Raw genomic sequence first — 22,047 nt, forward strand, 5'->3', positions numbered from 1 at the left:
CTGTTGGGGGGGGAGAGACCGACGACTAAGGAGAGGGGAAGAGAAGGATTAGGGAAAGGGAAATGATACAACACCACATTGGACTAGGATACAGCCGGGGCACCACCAATTCGTCAGATACAACCTTAGAATAGGGAGAGAGCTTCACAAAGGAATTTGAAATCAACACACAACAAAAATTGCCCCCTACAATCAAAAAATAATAATTTATAGACTCTCATTAAAGAAGAAAAGGAATGAAATAAAGAAGAAAACTCCCAACTCCCACACAAAAGGTCAGGTGGGGAGGAAGATCCAGAAATAACCATTAAAATACTTCCATATGAAGAAGAAACAAGAATGGAAGGAGGAGAGGGGCCCTCCCCATCAATTTACCGTCCCTAGGTCGCTCAGCTTGAGTTTACCCTGGACCGGCCGGTTCAACAACGGGAGTTCCAGCTATGGGAAACCTCGTTCCCGTGTTCCCGCTCCGAGAGATCCTGCTTCTGCTTCCGCTGCGGGAGATCCCACTTTCTCGTCAGTCTCCCAAGGTTGGGCAACTTTGACTCAATCTGTCGAAGCATCTAGTTCTCGCCAACCGTTCATGAATCCCACTGGTGACTTGACTGACTCCTAAAGCATCTACGAAGCTTTTCCCACTTGCAAGCATACCTCCTCATTGATCCGTTCTGATTGGGCATAATCTGTGCCGGAGGTACACAACAATGTAGGTTCTCCTGAGCCAAATTCCGAACAAGTAAATATCTCATATGCTTCTCATCCACTACAGGTTGGGCCTCAGCGAGGTGGAGGGTTTGCAGGAGTTAGGTTGATTAGTGATTCTTATTATTTTTTGGCTTTTTCCTCTGATTCTTGAAGTTTTGGAGAACTTACATCTTCTGCTGTGTTCCAATGACAAAAGCTTCACCTTGGCCTTTTGTCTTTTTATATGGAACACTGGGGACAAAGGTTGGAAGTGTAGCCGCCTATGATGATATCAGTTGGCCGTCACCAAGACCATCAACTGAAATTTTAAATTATAACTTCTTCTGGTTTGTGCAATCTTTATATGTCTCAACAAAAAGTTCTCTATCATCTAGGAGAGCAGAAACCACAATCTCATTAAAAATTGCATGTTCCTTTTGATCACATGGAGGAAAAGCTTTGGATGTATCCACGAACAGAGGAGTTCCGTGGGGGAAGACTTCATCGAATGAAAATTCTCATTTGAATTGCTCTTTAGTGGTTGCAGTGTCTTTACCCAACTTTTCAATGACTCCCTGCTAGTGAAGTTGATCGTTCTCCGAGTTGTGCATTCTGCTTCAACATGTTTAAATACGTGGCACTTGCAACATTTTCTCGATGTGACAGATTAACGAATTCGTTTCACTGGATAGTAGCACAAGGTGGTCGCTTGAAAATGCCGTCGCTCCACATTAGAAACTAGAGTTTGCAACCTTTGGCGGTGGTAAGTTGGTAGGAATTAGCGCTGTGTTTTCCGCTTTATCTTCATATTTTACTTTCTCTTTTTTCCCTTTGATCTTTCGGATCACGGTCGAGGTTAGCCTCCCATTGGATTTCATCTTTCATGTTTGTAATCCTCCGCTGAAGTTGGCAAATCTCTTGTCGTATTTCCTCTCATAAAGGCTCAGGCATTTATCTTGCTGTTGGCATGACTAGAGTTTAGGGTTGGGAGGTGAAGGAGGCATATATCTCGGTGTTTCAAAGACAACTTTACTCTTAGAAACACGAATGCTGCACCTGTCTAAAATTAGGTCGAAATCTTAAAACAAATGCAACAAAATAAAATTCAATATCAAATAAATCTCAACATTAAAATGAAATGAAACACAACACCGATCCAAATAAGCAAAACAATAAAAATCAAAATTTTGAACATCACTTCAATTTTCGGCCTGGTCAATTTGAGCCTTCTCGATCTATCACCAGCGTCATTTCTCTTGGCCTGAAGTTTCCTCCCACAGGAACTCTGGGTCCTATTGCTCGTGTGAATGAGGGTTGGCTGGTTCTACGGAACCACATCTCTTATCGCATGAATATTTTGTTTGATCACCTCTTGGGATTGGTTTAAGTTTCTGACATTCTTTCCTAATGTGACCTATTTTTCCCTAAGATTTGGCGCAATTTTCTTGACAGTCGTAATTTCTCGACTAAATCTAGTTTGGATGTAATGTCCCCGACGGTTGTCCGAGCTGGTTTAGTTTCTTTGACTTCACAAACTTCGACCTACATTCTTTACACAACATAAATTTTCACAAATTCCACATAAACTTTCACAAAATTCTACACTGCATAAATTACTACATGCATTTTTCACAACTCTCCTGAATTCTACAAGCTCCATAAGAATTTCACAAACCTCCCAGAAACTTTTCATAAGATTCAAAAATCAAATCTCCAAGGATAGGTGTGAGTCCCTGAAAGCGGCATCCTTTTCTCATGTTTCCTTCGAGATAGGTGTGAGTCCCTGAAAGCAGCGTTCTATTCTCATATTTCTTTCGAGATTGGTGCGAGTCCCTGAAAGCGGCATCCTATTCTCATGTTTCCTTCGAGATAGGTGTGAGCCCCTGAAAGCGACATCCTATTCTCATGTTATCTCCGAGGATTGGTGTGAGACCCCCTTTAATGGATGTTAAGGCTTCCGATTCATTCAAAAATCAAATTCTTGAGAATCGGTGTGAGACCCCCTTCAATGGATATTAAGACTTCTGATTCCTTCAAAAATCAAATTCTGGAGGATCGGTGTGAGACCTCCTTCAATGGATGTTAAGGCTTCTGATTCCTTCAAAAATCAAATTCCCCGAGGATCGGTGTGAGATCTCCTTCAATGGATGTTACGGTTTCTGAATCATTCAAAAATCAAAATTCCCCGAAGATTGGTGTGAATCCCCACTATATGGATGTTAAGGCTTTTGATTTCATCAAATGCAAATTTCAGGATCGGTGCAGAAATTCCGATTCCTTTAACTTCTACATATATTCCGCAACTCTTCACAAATTCTCATAAATCAAACAATTCATAAACTCCTTCAAATTTCCACAGCACAATTAAATTGACAAGTAAATCAAATTGACATTCAAATTGGAAAGCTCAAACTCACAATCACGGTTTGAAAATACACCTGCTTATCCCCAGTGAAAATCTAAAAAAAAAATCTTCAGTGTACTCTTGCGTTTGTGTTGGGAACTCTCCAGCAGAGGGCCCAACTCATTCAGTCACAAAATCTTTCTCGAGTTGTGGGTTCCTGATTGGGAACCCAACTCAAGTGCAATCCTTGGTTAGTCTACTTAAAGAATTCTTTGGTTTGTTGATCCATTCGATGCAATCCTTGGTTAGTCCACTTAAAGAATTCTTTGGTTTGTTGATCCATTCGATCAACACCAATACGCACGATGTGCTTGGTCAGCACACCACACCTATTGGGGGTCCATTTGTTGACCTCATTTTTAGATCATTACTCTTTTCCTTCGGATCCTAGGATCTAGCTTTAGGGGTTCCTATTGACTATCTTAGAAAACTAGTATTGGAATCCATCTCCTTAGAAATTCCAACCGTCCTATTTCTCTTGTGATGTCTTGCATTGATGATCTCAAAACCATCGTCGTATGGTTGAGTGGTTAAGGACTATCATGTAGAGACTCAAGGAGAAGTTCCCAATAGGATCTCAAACACTAGAAAAACCTCTTCAGGACTTTATCGTCTTCACACACAAAAAATGCACAAAATTCACTAAGTTGCACAAGATCAGACTAGAATTCAACTTAAAGAATGAATAAAAATGCGAACTTCTCCGGACGACCCCCGATGATAAAATAGACTGTGCCAACGTGTCCAAGACACCAATTTTAGCTAGGGAAGACACCCATATTGCTATAATTTTCGGACACGAGCAAATTGCATGCAAATCGATGAATTCATCAAAAAAATCTCCGACGACGAAACGGACCACGCCAACGTATTCAGAACGTCAGAATTACTTAAAAATGACATCCATTTTGTTATGTTGTGACGCACGAATAAAAAAGTACAAATCAAATATTATTTTGGAAATATTAAATATTTTTATATTTATATTATTAATTATAATGACATTTATAATTCTAAACCCTACTTAATCCCTACCCGAGTGCGTGACCCTCGTTTCATCCCGATCGCGACTCGCTCAGCTCGCCCCCTCTCGTGCCTTAATCCCGTGACTCATCCACGCAGCGATCTCCCCCTTCTCTCGACTATTCTCTTTCCTCGCGTGGCCGCTTGACCTCTCGACTCTCCAATCTTAGGGGATGGGCCGGCCGACCCTTCTTATTCTCAAGACTTTACCTTCTCCTTCTTTATTGTGGCGATTCCTTCCCTGTTGTTTTATTCGACCACGAAATCGTGGTAGGTGGCTGTCCCCCTCTCATCTCTGCCTATAATAGAGCTTCTTAGGGTACTCTTCTGGGTTGTTAAAAATTTTGAGAGGAAAAGAGAAATTAAGGCATCTCGCTGCTGTATTCTCGAGGCTTATTTTTAGAAGATTTGTGCTTTTCCATCGAGGTTCTTAAGGGAGGTGTTGCTGATTTTATTTTCTTAGGCATGTTCTTGAGTTTGCTTTGAATCTTCATCAAAATGTGACCCTCTTCCTTCTTCTAGTCTGCATCACTTGGAATCGCTTCTGAATCATGTTCTTTCTAATGCACCTGGAATTGGGAAATTAAGGCTACTTTAAGATTTATTTGAGCTTAGCATTAAGAATGAGAATGGTTATAGGATTAATGAGCTTGAACATAATCCATGGGGCTGCCTTTTTCTGCTCGAAATGCATGTTGGATGGAAATTTATTGTTTCAAATCTATTAGGAGCCTATTTGGAGGTCTCAGTTTTGCTCTATGATGCTATTTACCTATTTGAAATACATGCTAAATGAAATATTGATTTGGGACTTGATTCTTAAGCTCTCTATTATTGTTGCCCCTGTTCAAATACATGCTGGAGTTCGTCTCGATGCTTTGGGATGTTGGCTTTAGGGACTCAGGTGTGTTTCTCTGTTTCTTGTTACCTGTCCCTGTTCGAAGTATATGCTGGGTGCAAATTTTGGGTTTTAAGGCTTTGTGGAATCTGATTTTTGGTGGCTCTGTTTTGGCCTCTTTGGTGGGCTCGATTTAGTTGTATGGCTGCTTGGTTTTGGCCCCCTTGTTGGGCTCGGTTTAGTAGTATGGCTGCTTGGTTTGGCCTCTTTGTTGGGCTTGGATTAGTTGAATGGCTGCTTGGTTTTGGCCACTTGCAGGTCTCGATTTTAACTTCCCATGGCTGACCCTGTTCGAAGTATATGCTGGTGATTTTTTTTAAAATTTAATTTTGGGAGCTTTGAAAGCTTTGCTTTGGGGCCTTGTTTTGTTGTTTCTTTACTGCATTCTCTATTCATAATACATTAAATTAAAAAAAAATTGTCTTTTTATAGCCTTTTGCGGCTGATTTTGGTGGTTTGGCTTTGGCCCTTGCTGCTGCTTCCTTAGTTTGAAATGTATGAGCAACTAAGCTTGATTTAATTCTAAGGTTTTGAGCTTTTGGCTTGGGGTTTGTGCTTGGCTTTCTTCTTGTTGTTCCTAGCCGTGACCCCCTTTTGGCCGTGATTCCTTATCTATGAATTCTTTGTGAATGGTCTGGGCTCGAATTCCCCTCTGCTGTCCCTGGCGGTAAACCTTTTCCTATGACTCCTTTGTGTTGAATTTGTGCTTGACTTTCTCCTTACTGCCCCTGGCCGTGAACCTTCTCCACTGGCTCTTTTATGTTGAATGTGGTTGGTTTGGGATTGACTTTCTCCTTGCTGCCCCTAGCCGTGAGTCTTCTCCTGTGTCTCTTTTATGTTGAATGTGGATGGTGGTTTTTTCTGTACTGCTGTCCCTGGCCGTGAGCCTTCTCTTGTGGCTCCTTTGTGTTGAATTTGGGCTTGGCTCTCTCCTTCTGCCTTTGGTCGTGAGCCTTTCTGTTGTGGTTCCTTGGTTTGTGCCGTGGTTGGTTTGGACTTGGCTTTCTCCTTGCTGCCCCTGGCCGTGAGCCTTCCTGTTGTGGTTCCTTGGTTTGTGCTGTGGTTGGTTTGGGGTTCTCTCTCTTCTTGCTTCCCCTGGCAGTGAGCCTTCTTCTGTGGCTCTTTTGTGAATGAGTGTGGTTGGTGGCTCCTTCTGCTGCTCCTACCCGAGAGTATCTGTTTGGGTTCCTCTATGTGGTGTTGGGTTCATATCTCATTGGAAACTTTCGTTTTAAGGTGGAATTGAATGGCTTTAATATTTGCAAGGTGAAATACTTCAATTCTTGTTACTTTTTCCACAAGATGATCTTTTAGATGTTTGGGACAGCTTTGAGGCGTGTTTGGCTGCGGCTTCGAGCCACAGTTGGAGGCTTTATTTGGTAGTATATGGTTGTGGTTTTGGGGGGTTGGTAGCTGCAGTTTGAGGCTTTATTTGTTTTGATAATGTTTAACTGTGATTTTTGGAGATTTTTGTGCTGCAGTTTTTGAGCCTTTGAAGTAGATTTTTGTAAGACATTTTGAGTTGCGATTTTGAGGCTATTAGCAGTGGCATTTTGATGTTACATGCGAGGTTTTGGAGGTTAGAAAGTGGCCGTTTGAAAATTACATCCCTTTTTTTCGATTTGTGAAAATTTGAGGCCTTAGAACTTCGTTTTGGGGAGCATAAAATTGATGTGAATTGGATTCATGAAAAGTTTGAAGACTCCTGAATTATCGTCTGGGAAGAGTTTGGAAATCTGATATGAAAGGTTTGGATAACGTGAATGTAACATTTGAGTTCAGGCTTGGGTGTATGAATGCATAAGTGTGGTAGGACTGTGTATGTAGTCGTCGCATTGGTTCAGGCTTGTTTCAACTTGCTTGAAATAAAATTTGGAAAGGATACCCTTCTTGGGTTGATCCATTTGTGAAATTGGAGAAAATGATGTGAAATTGGAGAAAATGATACGTGAAATTGGAGAAAATGATACCCTTTTGGGTTGATTCGAGGATCTTGGGCACTCATTTTCAGGTCTTTTCGTCATAAGTTTTGGGGGCCCCCCTTCGCCTTTTTGATCTTTTGGGTGGATCAATTCCTTCTCTCTCTCATCTTCATTTTTATTCTTTTTTTCCTTGCTTCTTGGTTCGATTTTCGGTGCTTATGTCTGATACATAAGTGCTCATATATAGCATTTTGCTATATATGAAACCATTAAACAAGGTCGAAAGTAGGTCGGTTTTGTTTTGGAGCTTAGGGCGATGATGACAAAGACACGCCCGTGGTAGAGCGAAATGATATTCCATCCTACGATATCAGGACCCAATCCTGGGACTGATGAACCGTGGGATGATAGTATCGTTCACCGACACAAGACTAGCGGGGGACTCGTACCTTTTTAGGGTGTTGGGTTGTTGGAGGTTCTATGCCCGACAACATGATCAACTCGTGGACAATCATAATTTTCAAAACTGATAAGAACTGACACGATAAAAATAGATACAATATTTATAAAACATTTTTATACTACAAAATTGATACAACTTCCTTTTGTATGCCTGAAATCCATGTGCATGCTAAAATAAAAATTTTAAATATATTGCAACTTGATTGTCCACTTGTTGATTACGAGTACCGAGCTAAGAAGTACCCTCCTAAGTTAGGTTTAGCAGGACACTCTTCTAGTTGAGTGTCAGACTCTACACATCCCGGTGACCGATAGCAGCCTTCGACGTACCTCGAGTACAAATATATAATATCTGAGCCTAGCCCCGACCCGAGTGCTTGTGGTTTTCTTTCTTTGGATTTTTCGTGGGATTTTATTGGAATTTTTGGTAAAACACTCGACTTTTTTCTGGGATTTTCTTATGTTTTTGGTGATTTTATTTGAGTTGCCATTTGCTGTTTTTTACTTTAGGATTTCCATCGTGAGTCATTTGGCGATTTTCTCGAATTTCTTTTATCATGGGTCATTTGTCGCTCTTTCTTGAGTTTTCCAGGTGGTAGTTCTTTTGTTGATGCAATTCAGCAATTCATGCTAGTTCATTTCTTCATGCTAGTTCATTTCTTAACATTCTGTTACTATACTTCTACATGCTACTGCTACTTTTACACATTATACCTTAGAATAGGAGACCAGTAGTTGGTTTCATAGGAGATACCCGACAACAGAACATTGACTAAACAATTGCATATACCCTTTAAAATTAACGTCGAATCCAAAGATGCTACGACGGAGTGTTTGGAGCAAACACCGGAGACAGCACGATAAGGACACAGAAGAACAACTTTGAGATGGATCTGCAACACCAAAATAAGTTCACGTCAACTAAACATTTTCCTTAGTTTAAAGAACAAGTCATAGGACTTCGAGGTGGTTTGCTTAGCGCAACGTAAATCCTCACCCTATCTTTAGGCTTTTACACAACCTTGTGCAATTATAAGTCCTAACACTAAGTCCTAACACTTTTAGGATTCAGGATTCCGAGGTTACCATTCGGTGCGGTGTAAATCCTTCTGTCTTTCTAGGATATTTGCACGATCAGATATCGTGCGAATGTCAGTCCTAAATTCTAAAAAGAAATTGCAGGATTAAACATTGAGCAACATTATTTCAAAGACATAAAACCAAACAATAGGATAGTTGAAAAATCACCGAGATTCGTCCTGGATCTGTGATATCCCCTACTTTTTGCTCATTTGGATTCCTTAAAATAACTGTTCTTATTTGAGCCACTCACGTTTGATTTTCTCGTGTCCAATCTTGGAAACCTAAATTTTGAAATTGGGAAGGTAAAACCACTGATCTTAATCGAGAGTCTTCTTAAGTTACCCCAGTCATTTAAGATGTAATTAACTATAGGGACTTACCTCTGTAGGGAACTTGGAACCCAAATAAAATAAGTTGTCTAATCCTTATATTAGGTAATGGAACTTGCCGGCCATACCTAAAAAGTTTTGCAGACCAAACGGATGTCACAAACTCTTTAGTTTAGGTGGTTGAGCTTACTGTCAAGTGGTATGCTTATCTTTCGGGGTAGTGTATTACTTGTGATATCGTGCTCATTCATCCAAATTATTCAATATGTGTAATTCGTTTGGTCTCATCCATTTTTTTTAAATTAAAATGTTACTTTCAAAAATCATATTTATATTAAAATTGTTTTCATATTTTACAAAAATCATTCCTTTAAAAAAAAAATAACGACCGACAACACAAAAATTAAATTTTTATTGGTGTAAAGAGAGTGTTAACAACACAACACAATAGAAAATAGTAGTACAAAATATAAATGACTAAAACAAACACTTCTATGGTGTATTCCTAAGGCGGTGGAGGTCAGCTAGGTGGATTGGAATGTTCGACAAGGGTTGTGGCAGCAAATGAATGCTGATGGCAGCCAGAGGAAGGTGCCGAATTGCAGGGACAACAACTATGGACGGTTTTAGGTGACCGAAGGCAGGAGGGTGACTGGAAGGTGCTAGACAACAAAGAAAGCGGTGGCAGAGTGAGGAATAGTCGGTGGAGTGCTGGGAAGGAGGGAGGATGGGTGGACAACAAGATAGGGCTACAGGTGTGGGATGGCTGAGTGCAAAAGTGAATGAGGGAGGAGACCGACGGTTGAGGAGAGGGGAGGAGAAAGATTGGGGAAGGTGAAAGGGAAATGATACGCCACCAACTCGCTGTAGCATCTAACTGGAGCACTACCACCTCTTCAGATACAACCTTAGAACAGGGAGACAACTCAACAAAGGAATCTGAAATCAACACAACAAAAATCGCCCCATACAATTAACAAGCAACAATTTATAGATTCCCATTGACGAAGAAAAGGAAATAAATAAGAAATGAAAGTCCTACATAAAAGGAAGGGGCAGGGTGGCAAGAAAGATCCAGACATAGCTATTAAAATACTTCCATATGTAGAGGAAGCAGAAAAGGAAAGAGGAAAGGACCGGGCGGCAGTCCCGCCCAATTAAATTACCGCCCCAAGGCCGCTCGACCTGGGTTTAACCTTGAACTGGCCTCAATTGGGACGGCCAGTTCAACAGTGCGAGTTCCCACAGCGGGAAACCTCACTTCCGCAGCCCGCACCTGCATAACCGCTTTGGGCGATCCTTCTCTCACGTCCGCTGCTGGAGATCCAGCTCCCGCATCAACTAGTCATGATGAATTGAGTACTATTATATTTTTCCATGGAGTTTTAATTTTCTGCTTTTCTATAAGGTAACAATCAGTCATAAATTATTTGAAAGGTTGATGCAATTTTACTTTTTTTCTTAATGTTCTGTTTATGAATCAAGAAACTAAAGATGAAAAACTAAAATTGAAATCATTCTGATCATTCATTATATTGATGATATCAATAGATAGTATCAAAAGGGCTATTTTATTAGTTTTCTTAGATGAGTTAGTTTAGTTTTGCATTTAGGAACCTATCCAATCTAAATTTCAATCTAAGTTTTAGATATTACCCCATATTCAGTTTTGATCTTAGGCTCAGATAGTTGACTTTTATTTAAGTATATATTCAACTTTTGAACATATTCTAATGCTGGTGCAAATTCAATTCAAGAAAATTGGATAACTATAATTAGAGAGTTGGAAAGTTTAAGATGTCAAAAAACTACCAATTAATTGTTTGGGCTACTTGGTTGTAGAAGTAGATAGCTTTTCCCAAATAATTTCATCAAGAATTAAGCATGCCACTTATCACAACGATCCACTTGGCATGACGCTTATTGGTATATACACTTAATTCAGAAAGGGTGGGCATGGGTTGACTTCTTCAGCAGAAGATTCCAGATCTTGACCTGGGGTAGCTGCGGGCTGCCAGATACTTCTGCATTAATATTACTGGACAACTTTTATTAAAGTAAATGCTTTTAGAAACACAGTTATTTGGTACCCTCAAGTGTTTATGTTGTGGGTTCTGCCTCTTTCTTGAACATTTGTTGTTTGTTTTGTTTTGATTTTTTTTTAATATGCTTATCGTTTGGTTATTGTGTCGTGTTTCCCAAGGTAGTTTTATTCCTACTATTGCTTCACTTGTCTTGCTGAATATTGCTATGTTTTGATGTATTTTTTTCCAGTGTTTATTCAAATCGACATTTTTGTTCCAAAGATACTCTGGCGAATGGGAAATATAAAAACTTGTTTTACCACCCTGTATTAGCGCTTATGTGCAAGAAGTCACTTTTTTTTATTAGCTTTGTAATTTAATTAATGTAGCTGTTTTTTTTCCTTCTTTTAATTGTTTCCGTTTCTTACTGTAGTTTACAATTTCCAGATCACTACGTGCAGTGGCCCTACGTTTGCTATGTAAGGCGTGGGCAGTTTCTGATAGGGTATTTGAAAATTTGCAAGTAAGGCATCTTTATTATTTTCAACTTCTAGCTAAGTATGTGCATGCTTCTTGCTTCTGGTGCTAATTCATTCTAGTGAGAGTGAAGATTTGCATTTATGTATTTCTTGAGAAGGTTTTTGAATAATTGTTGATCCATAGTTATACTCTCAGGAAGTTTCTTTAGTAATTTCAGAAGTGAAAGAGAGTTGAAAAAAAAAAAATGTCATCTCGGGAGACTGGATTTCTTCTAGTATTTAAATTTCCTAATTTGAAGTTTTGAGTAGAAGATGTAGGCCTTAGATGGTGCGACACTACAAGACAAACAACTTAGCTATTCATGATAACCGAGCCTGCTCACTGCTGTACCGGATTTTTTTGTGGCCTAGTCTATACTCTGACCTGTTTGTCTTTCCTCTATTACAATGATTGTATTTGTTTTTTGTGGCCTTAGATGTTTTGGCGCATGTTTTGGTTCTTTCACAGGCTTCCCCGTTGTTTCTCTTTTCTTGTAGCCACCACACATTTTATACCTCTCATTGGCCTTTGATCTCAGATTACATTGCATCTTCTGTTGATAATGATGGTAGACCATGTCCACCTACCTAGCCTTCCTATGAGGAGCCTGAATTCCATTTTGTCTTTTTGGGGCTAGCTCTTCTTTCCCTTGTCGTTCCATCTTGGAGATGACATTTGGGCTCTACCACATGCTTTCTATTACCAATACCTCTCTGCTAGTCATCTCTTGATAGTCCCATAGATGTTGATGGTCGATCATGTCACGATCTACTTGGAATACTAAGGTGGCAAGAAATTGTATGATGGTATTTTTAAAGCATCTACTTACATAAATTTTCAAAATGATCTATAATAATTTTTCTTTCATGGTCACCTTTGAACACATTAAAAGAGCCCCAATATATAAGTTTTGCATGTTACAAAATGATAATAGATACACCATTATTATTAGAACATTGAAAATGTGTAAAATCTTATTTCTTTGTGCTCTACATTAGCTTTATACAAACTTTTTTATTTTATGAAATTTCTATCCTTGAAATTTGCATACTATCCCTGGTAATAATTTTATAGCCGAAAGTATTTACCACAATAACATCTTGAAATAAATGAAATAAATGTAACTATTTCTACTTAATACTTATTATAACATAACAGTATCAATTTAAGTTCATTAGGCATTGGTGAGCAATAATGTAAGTGTGTTTCAAACATAGTAAAGCAAGGCACTGGATTTAAAGTAATATATTATATATTTGACATTAACAACTCTTAAATAATGTTTTCTTGAATGAGAATTATAGCATTATTAACATCGTTATGTTCTTTAGGTTATTGCTAAGTAAAAGCATAATCCTGTGGTTGTATATTTAATCTTTGCTTTTTGATACAATGAGTCAATGCATCTAACATAGATAGTTTCTACCTTCCCTTTCTACTGATTGTTCATTCATAAAAAAATTCTTGAGATGATGCTTTCTATGAGGTAGTTTTCAGTGTAGATTTCAGAGTAAAGTTGGGACAATTTTTCATATGAAATCCTAGCTTTTGACAAAAAAATAGGACACAATGGATCAAAAGGATTCATGTAGCCGACCCTACGTAGTGGGATTAAGGCTTTGTTGTTGTATAAATTGCAAATTATCATGTAATAAATTGCAAAAATAAAACTATTAGATAGATATTAACTTAACAAAATAAGATATGCCATAAAATATTAAGAAATAAGAATAAGATAAGATTGGCAATTACAACTTTATCACTCCTACTTTACAACACAATAATATTTATGGATCTAAATATGAATATACTAAAAATTAAATTTATGTTGCATGTTTTGGAAAATTAGCTAACTCTCAGATATGTAATACTCCCCAACATCTCTCCTTGCAATAGGTCCAAATCTCCTAGAAATCCTCATCAACGACATATGCATCACTTAATACCTCAAAGCCACCTTGACTTTGACTGCATGCTAGTGATCAACAAGTAGCGGCGACTCAATGGATTAGTTATATTATTTTGGCTGCGAGCTTTTTGTCTGACCATAAATGAAAAGAAGAGAGAAACTCGACCTAGGATACAAGCTTACCCTGCAACTTATCTTTGCTTTTCAAGAATTTCAGAGCCTAATGGTCAGTGTTGAGAGTGAATTTGTTGGCCAGTAAATAATGGCTCCAATGATTGTGGGCTCTCACAATGACATGCATACCAACTTTGGTGTAATATTTTCTCTTAAAATCATTTAGCTTTTAACTAAAGAAGTAGATGAGATATCCGCCTTGACTCAACATAACTCCAATCTCTACATTGGAGGTATCGCACTTCATCTTAAGCATCTGATTGAAAGCTGGAAGAGAGAAAACAGCTCTGGGTTGTCTATCATTTCAAAGCATCAAAACTTGCTTGTGCTTTATCTGACCATGAAAACTTGTCTGCTTTGACGGTCTCTATTAAAAGTGCAACGATAGAAATAAATTTTTTATGAATATGCTATAAAAAGAATTTAGTATATGGAATTAGCTGAGCCGAGTAAATGACTATGGGCTGTGCCATTTCACAATAGCCCAATTTTTTTTAGGGGGCCATCCTGATGCAGTAGTTGAAACAATATATTCAAAAACGTGCGTATGTGGTGTTGGAAAATGATACTTTTTTAGGTGGCCATACAATTGCTTTGTAAAACTCCAAACACCTAGAACAAGTGTTGCAAATGATTCTCGTTTGAATAACTATTAACTAGAATGCCATCAAAATACACAATCTTAAATTTTTTAGTGAAGGCTAGGAAAATCTTGTTCATCAACCTCATAAAGGTGATCGAGATATTTGACATACCAAAATGCATGATCATTCGCAATGTGAAGGCAATCTTTCACTCGTCCCCGAGTCTCATTCGAATATAGTGATATAACGACTTGGATCTATCTCAGAAAATTAGTTAGCTCTATACAACTGATCTAATAAGTCATCTAATCTTGAAATGGGGAACTAATATTTAATGATGTTCTTGTTTAGTTCCCTACTCTCTATGCACATACTCTACAATATATCTTTTTTGGGCACAATTAAAGCTAGTTCAACACGCAGGTTGGTTCTCTCACAAACTAAGCTATAATACATTAGATTGTAATTCTGACTGTAACAATCATATAAAAAAAATATAAATGATAATAATATGGATAATCGAATCGACATAAGGCGATGCATTCTTTTGTTTTGACTTAAGAGTCAAATCCTCTTTTCTAATCAACAGATAAGTGAGAATAAGAGTCTGAGAGCGAGGGTTATAGAGGAAAGGAGAGTGAACTATGTGCCCTAGCCGATCAGTGGGAAAGAAAGAAGAGGATGAAAAAGGATTCATGTGCATTTCTCATACCTAACTCAGTGCTGAACCCTAGCCGAAGGAAGCAATGATGTTCAACTCTTGTGTAGAGGAAGGAAGAGGCGTTATCATGCGTGTGCGGTGTCGGGTTGAGATTTAGTCGAAGGTCAAGGAGGTTGGTTTGCGGCTTTGTAGAGAGGAGCGGGGCAACCTTAATCGTGAGCTCTACATGTGCTGCTCTTGATCAAGCCAATATTGAAAGAGATAAAGAAGGGTCTTGCGTGATCTGTTGGGTCGCGTCGATATTGAAAAAGAAGGTAGGGTTATGTACGGGTGCTTGCATGGGAAATTGAAGCCAAAGGAAGAGAAGGGAGTAGATGACGTCTAATTTGTGCAAGGGAAGAGGAGCTCGTGCCCTACCTGTGGAGTTTAAACCTGCGTCATGCTGGATAGTGGGGAAACCGAGCTATGCTCATCATTATTTGAGTTATTTGGTTTTTAGTTTTAATTATAAATTTAATATATTAAAGTTGTTATGATATTAACATAAGTTTTTATGAATTTAAAATAGCTATTGTATGTGGTAGGTTTTGGTGTGAAAGAGAAGGGAGATTGCATCCGAGCGAAATTGTTTTAATGTTGGTTAAGCTTTAATGTCAAGTTTAGTTAATTTAAATGAATGTTAAAAATATTAATGTTAGCTTCTATTATACTATAACATGACTCTTTTATCGAAGAACTTTTACTTCATAAGATTGGGATGCAGAAATTATTGATTTTCATACAATAAGGATAAGGTAAAACTTTATCAGTTTTTTGTGTTAATTTTATAAATTTGTTAAATTAAGATTATGTTAATATTAGTTTTATTCTAAAAGTAGACGTATTTGCAACATGGGGCATACATTTCGAGATCTATGGGTGAATCACTTTGAAACATAAGGTATGTTCTGATTAAAGTTAAAGTTTAATTTACTTAATTTAGAATTATTATTTAGGAAAATATTATTGTACACACCAATTAAGGTTAAAAAATAATTTAACCTAAGCTTGGAGATTTAAGAAGTCTGTGATATGAGCCAACAAGGTTGAGGTGGGTAATTATGTTTGTGAATTTCAGTAATTTTCATTATTTCTTTTTATATTTTTGATTTCATGTATGACATGTTTCAGAGAGATTTTTATTATAATAGATTCTTCGTAATGTTAAGTAGGAAATAATATATTAAATAGTTACATAATGAATTTTTTATATTGATTATTGAATAATTTTTAAATTATAGTAGATGTACATGTATATTAGTATTTTAGATTTAAGTAGAAATGCTTATAAAATATCATTCTATAATATTTAGTAAACAGTTCTGTACAACCACTTGTGTAATGGTTTATTTATGAGATTATATCGATCATGAGTGTGTTAGATTATTTTGACGGTGATCCTCAAATGACCAGATGTGTTTTAAGAATATAAAGTAAAAGTAAAGTTAAAAGTTACGATTAAATCTTATAAAGTACAATAAAAATAAATGCATTTAGAAGTTTTAGATTATTCTCATTGAGTAAATATGATGGACACAATCTTAGATTATTATAAGGTCTCATATTGTAACATATGAAAGACCAGCATACATATTATCTTCTTTTCCTTGGGTTACTGTAATTTAGAAATGTGATTGTTGCAGGTCCATGTTTAAATAACTCATTATGCTCTTTTATAATTTTTTTTTCAGGTTTTAAACTTTTAAATAAAATGAATAGAAGATAAAGTAATGTGTACCTGAGGTGAGACTAACCGGAAGGGTAGAACTTTTACTTGTTAATTAAATTATTGTCTTTAGTTTTAAATTATTGTCTTTAGTGGCTTTTTCATAAATATTTGAGTATTACATTGTTAGTGATAGAATTAAAATATATGAGAATTTATTTCCATCTTTCAACCATCCGTTTCTGACTTTAATTGCAAGTCCCAGTCCTGGTCGTGACATTGCTTCTGGAGTTTCTCATACATTGTTAGTCACATAAAATTTGGTTCGTTATAGAGCGCTAATTTTGGATTTAAATCTATGGTCAGTTGAATCTCATGCATGGGTGGTAATCCAGGTGGTATGCTATTAGTCAAAACATCCTAAAACATTATCTCGTTTCCCTCCAACATTTTCAAGGGTAATTCCACTAGCATCTCTTTTAGAGGGTACCTCTAACTATGAAATTTGTCTGAGTATTCATTACGACTAGCTCTCTGATAGTAAAAGTATAATATGCTTCCCTTTATAGATGAGTATCAATTTTTGTGTCCATCTTAATTGCAACCTTGTTATAATGCTATGGCTTGCCTAATAAAATATGACAAGCATTTATAGACACAACATCCACACTTGATCATGTAGTTTATCTCTGATGAAAACTTTATCAGACACCTTTTGTCAACAATGATTTTTTTCTTTTCTTTAATCAAGTCAGAGAATATGACTGAGAATTTTGGGTGATGAGGTTTAATTTGTATGCAACGATTATATTATATTCTCACAATTATCTCTATCTATAATGAGGATGTATACCTTTTTCTTCATCATGCAACGATTGCGAAGGATATTGTTCTTAAGCTGCTACTACTCCCTTTTGAGATTGGTTTCAATAGGTCATCAAATCACAAGTATCTCACCTTCATTTGCGAGTAGCTAATACTTCTGTCATTTCTCATATTAGAGTCCTCACTATTAGTCCCCATTATTAGTTTTTTCCACCGCACTTGCTTTGTCAAAGAAATCACTTTTTTATTTATGCAGTTGGATTGATTATGTCTATGTCCATTATACTTGAAACATTCTCTGGCTGGAAATATCTTTGTAATACTCGATCAATCAATCATTTTTTTGCTTATGTGCTGAATTTTTCTAACTAGGGCCAATTATGGCACTCTGATCGATGTATTTTTGCTGTCCAACTCTATACTTTAATTCTTTTTGAAGGATGGAGTGGACCCGATGCTATCGTGCTTCTCTATCTTCAAGTCCAATGTTTGTATATCATGCAAAGGGCTGCATTTATATCACATTGCTAATAAGAGATCCTAATCCTTCAAGATATTGAACTATGGTGTTTTCTTTTGGCTCTACTAACTTACACTTCAACATGAACTATTTAAATTTAGTTGTGCACTCCTTTATTGATTGGTCATTTTACTATAAATTCTTTAATGGTGAAGTCCCAAAAAGTTATCTTTTATGTATTATACTAGATGATACTTGCATTGCATCTTCTTTTTTATTCTATACTAAATTATGATCTTATTTTCTTACCTCTAACTGACACAAACATTTCAAATTCTCCCAATATAGGGAAACGTTCTTTAATTTAATAGCAACTAGTTTCACACCTCTGTCATGTAAAATATCCTTAAACTCGAAGATCCATTTATTTGTCCAGAGCCATCAAAGGAATTCATCCGAATCCATCAACCATCAGAGTCCTATAAATCAAAACTCTATTCAAAGTCATTTTTTCTCGGACTTAATGCTAAATAAATGTGGTATTTACTCATTATTGCTTAAAACTTCTTGATCAAAAGGGTTTTCATCATCATTTTTATCTAGTTTGTCTCTAGTTGTTACCGTGGGTGACTTGCCCATATTGAATGCTTTCAAAATTAGTGATTTTTTGTTGCAATTATAGGTACTTATGCTGCATATCATATTTAATAAGCCCTTGAATGTTTTGTTTTCGGATTTCTCCTTGACGACATGTAGGTTTACTCTTTTTAGGGTTTTGAACAACGCTAATTTTTAAGATATAGGGTTGGTTGGAAGTTAGATTTAGGTTTAGGTGGAAGGTATATGTATGGCTTTTGAGTTTGGGTTTGAATATTAAGAAAATAAAAGAAGGTTTAAGGGCACTGATAGTAAATGACACCGTTCTAGATAATGTTTTCAAAGCATAATGCAATGTGCAAGGGCTTATTTTTGCTTCAAAGCAAAAAGCCCAAAGAGAAGCGACACTTTTATTAACTTGAATGCTTATAATATTTATGAAAATAATAAATATAATGTACATTAATCAACAATTATGTAAGTTTGAATATTTTTATAGATGACATAGAACTTGATTTAACATAGAAAAAAATATGATGCACATATTTTATCTCACAGTAAACTTCAAGTGTTTATTTGCAAAATTGAATTTCTAATAATTTATTGTAATAATTTGAAACTTGAAAATAACAAAGAAGGTAAAAAGCTCTTATAATTCATAATAAAAATTTAATGCATAATTTAATAAAATCTCAAGCCTCTTAAAACAATTTAAATAAATGTTTTATTAATTATCTTCTCTTTCATTTACATAATCACTTCCGCATTCAAGTAAAGTTTTATCAACTTCTGATTCGTTTTGCTTTTCGCTTCTTGTGAATCAATTTTATCTTCTCTTTCATACGTAAATAAATTACATGTATCTCATGAAGAACCATCTCTGAAAGTGGATGAACTTTTTAAATTTTAAAGATAATTTTCGATTAATCTTTCTGAAGCATCTTCATCCCCCCTCAATTTTTGACTTTTTAAATTTTATAGATAATTTTCGATTAATCTTTCTGAAGCATCTTCAATTTATCTCCAAGTGAAATTTTCATTATCAAATTGTTGCTCATTAGCATTCGTCATTTCTCTAATCAACAACTCACAAACTTCATCAATAGAATCTAAATTGATTGGATTAATGACATCTCGTAAATTTAATCTTTTATTTCAAATCTAGCTGTACTTGATGAAGTCTAAATCATTTAAATGCTTCTAATCTAATCTACTTCTTTTTTTTTATATGAATTTGCAAGAAAAGAAAATAAAAACATGATGGTCCAATAAAATATATGAATTATTTAATATTTTTAAAATTTTAAATTCATTTACCTACTCAAAAACACTCCAATTTCTGTCACATTTAATAGTCAATTTTTGTAAATTTGAGGTTGATGAACCATACATCTCCCATAACCTTACTGAATAATAATTATTTGGACACATTAAAAGAAAGTTTTGATCAAGTAAAATATCAAAATAATGTAGAAGTTTCAGTTAATCATATTCATATTTGGCGATTTTTTTATCTCTTTTGTGAATGTTATGCTCACTGGCGAATAAGCCACCAACATAATTATAAATAGAAATTTCTTGATCTATGCTCTTTCGTTCATTTTGATCTATCACTAACATGCTATTGCCTGCTTATAAGCCTTCTATTAATTGTTTATTTGATTGTAGCATAGATTATTCTAATAAAAATTTTGGATTAAGATAATATTTATTTTGATGTAATGGTTATTGAAGTTGACAACTCCTATTATTCATAAAACGAAAAAGTTGCTCATATTTCTTTTCATCTCTTATGAATGCACCATATATTACTTTTTTCACTTTATCCATTGCATTATAAATATAACATACTGTTGGTCACTTATCACCGTCTATCAACCTTAATGTCTTCTCTATAGGACTTATAACATCCAAAGTGTAAATCACTTCGTTCCAGAATCAATTGTTGAGAATAATCTCCTTGGCTTTTTTCTCTTTATAATCAAAGCTAAGTGTTGACTTATTTCAATCTTTACAAACAAACATTCTTCTTAAATTCTCTTTTTGTTTGTGAATACTAGTAAGAGTTAGAAAAGATGTTGCAAAGCGAGCAATATCCAATATCATCAATTCTGTATTATTAGTATATTTTTTTCATCATATTAAGGACTAGTCCATGATTATGTATTTAGTCAGTTAACTCAAAGGGTTTTTTGATAATATTTTTTTTACTTCAATTATTTTATGAATATGCCTTACATCAGAGCAATATAATGAGCAACTTAAAGTTTCTAATATATGTGGGCCATCTTCTCCATAAACATTTCACATAAATTTAAAAAATATTTGTAAACTTTGACAATAACAACAAGTCCTTATTCCACTAAGTGGGGTCGGTTACATGAATCCTTTTCTCGATTGTGTTCTGTTGTGTGTCGCTTCGAGCATATTATCTGATAAATTAACTGTTTACATATTAAAAAAATATATATTACCATTCTGCAAGAATATAGCTTGAGTTATTATTTGTGATCATTTCGAGCATATTATCTTCTCCTTTCTTCTCAATTTGTGCATCCGAGGTTTCAAAAAGCTTTAATGTAGTATTTAAATGTTCAGATGCATCTATTGACTACAAAAATACAGTGTCAGTTGATGAGATAACCAAAAAATTAATTAATGCGTATTCTTTTCGACCAGTCAACCCATTAGATATAAAAGTGTAGCCCTTGTGTTTGATTTTTTTCTGATCTACATCTTTCATTTTTCCTTACACTTCTTTTATAAGTAGAGGAACCCTTTTTTCATGATATGATGGCAGTTAATGGTCCGATCTACACTGCATAAATGTCTCCACCATGTAATCCAAACTCTCCAACTTTATCGCATTTGTAATAATAATAATAATAATAAAATAATTTTTATCTTGGAGATGGGTTGATTCGAGGGGTTAACTCTCTCGATAGTTTTATTTTTAAGTTAGAAATGCTTCATTCCAATCTAGAAATAAAAATGAGAGGACGATAGAGAGAACAACGAGCGAGGAGGAAAAGAGCGAGGGTTTTGAAGTTAAAGGGAAGAATCAGGATCATGAACAGGATTTAAGGTCAGGGTTGAAAGAAGGATGAAGGAAGTTTCATATCTTGCATGTGCAGTCCTTGATGAAGCCTTACATGCTATTGTTGGCTAACTTGTAGCGGCTTCGTGCGGGAGGCTTCTCAAGAAAGCATAAGCCTGACGATCTACGTGCGGGTTTGAACAACGGTGGAGAAGAAGCACTAGCCGAGCCGAAGAGAAGAGGAGTCATGTGATCTGGTCGTGACACGCAAAGGAAGAAGTGGGCTAATGGAGTACTCATGTGTGTGGTTTTGTAAAGGTGACGAATAAGGAAACCAAATCGACCACAACATTTCTCGACTTGTGAGAGGAAGATCCAGGGGTGAATCACTTGTAGGAAAGGAGTATCGAGGGTTATCACATGCAGGAGGAGGCGATCTTGCTGCTTGGCTGGCGAGAGAGGCTTTATTTGTACAATTTTATTCAGAGACAACCTAACCAAACTCTTAAGGTTAGGGTTTAAAGTTAATTTAGATTCATTTTATATTAATTAAAATATATTAAATATTAATGAGTTGATGTTAATTAATGCAAAAAAATATTAATTAGAATAAATTTTGTTTGTAGAACGATGAGAGTATTCAAGGTAAGATTTTATATATTTTATTATATAAGTTTTTTAATATAAGTAGTTAAATGTATTCATTTTTATTGAATTTTATGAATTAATTTTAGAAAATTTAGTACT

The 22,047-nt window shown here is 35.8% G+C and overlaps 1 protein-coding gene across 2 annotated transcripts in view; it reads left to right on the forward strand.

Moving 5' to 3' along the window:
• The window catches only part of LOC110019214 (protein RST1), a 161,105-nt gene that overhangs the window by 60,072 nt on the left and 78,986 nt on the right, over positions 1–22,047 (forward strand). For both annotated transcript variants that reach the window (XM_020716796.1, XM_020716797.1), the window contains exon 9: positions 11,277–11,352. In XM_020716796.1, the coding sequence (XP_020572455.1) occupies positions 11,277–11,352 (76 nt within the window). The remainder of the gene's footprint in view (positions 1–11,276; positions 11,353–22,047) is intronic.

The sequence above is a fragment of the Phalaenopsis equestris genome, unplaced genomic scaffold (genome assembly GCF_001263595.1).
Source record: "Phalaenopsis equestris unplaced genomic scaffold, ASM126359v1 Scaffold000054, whole genome shotgun sequence".
Taxonomy (NCBI): domain Eukaryota; kingdom Viridiplantae; phylum Streptophyta; class Magnoliopsida; order Asparagales; family Orchidaceae; genus Phalaenopsis; species Phalaenopsis equestris.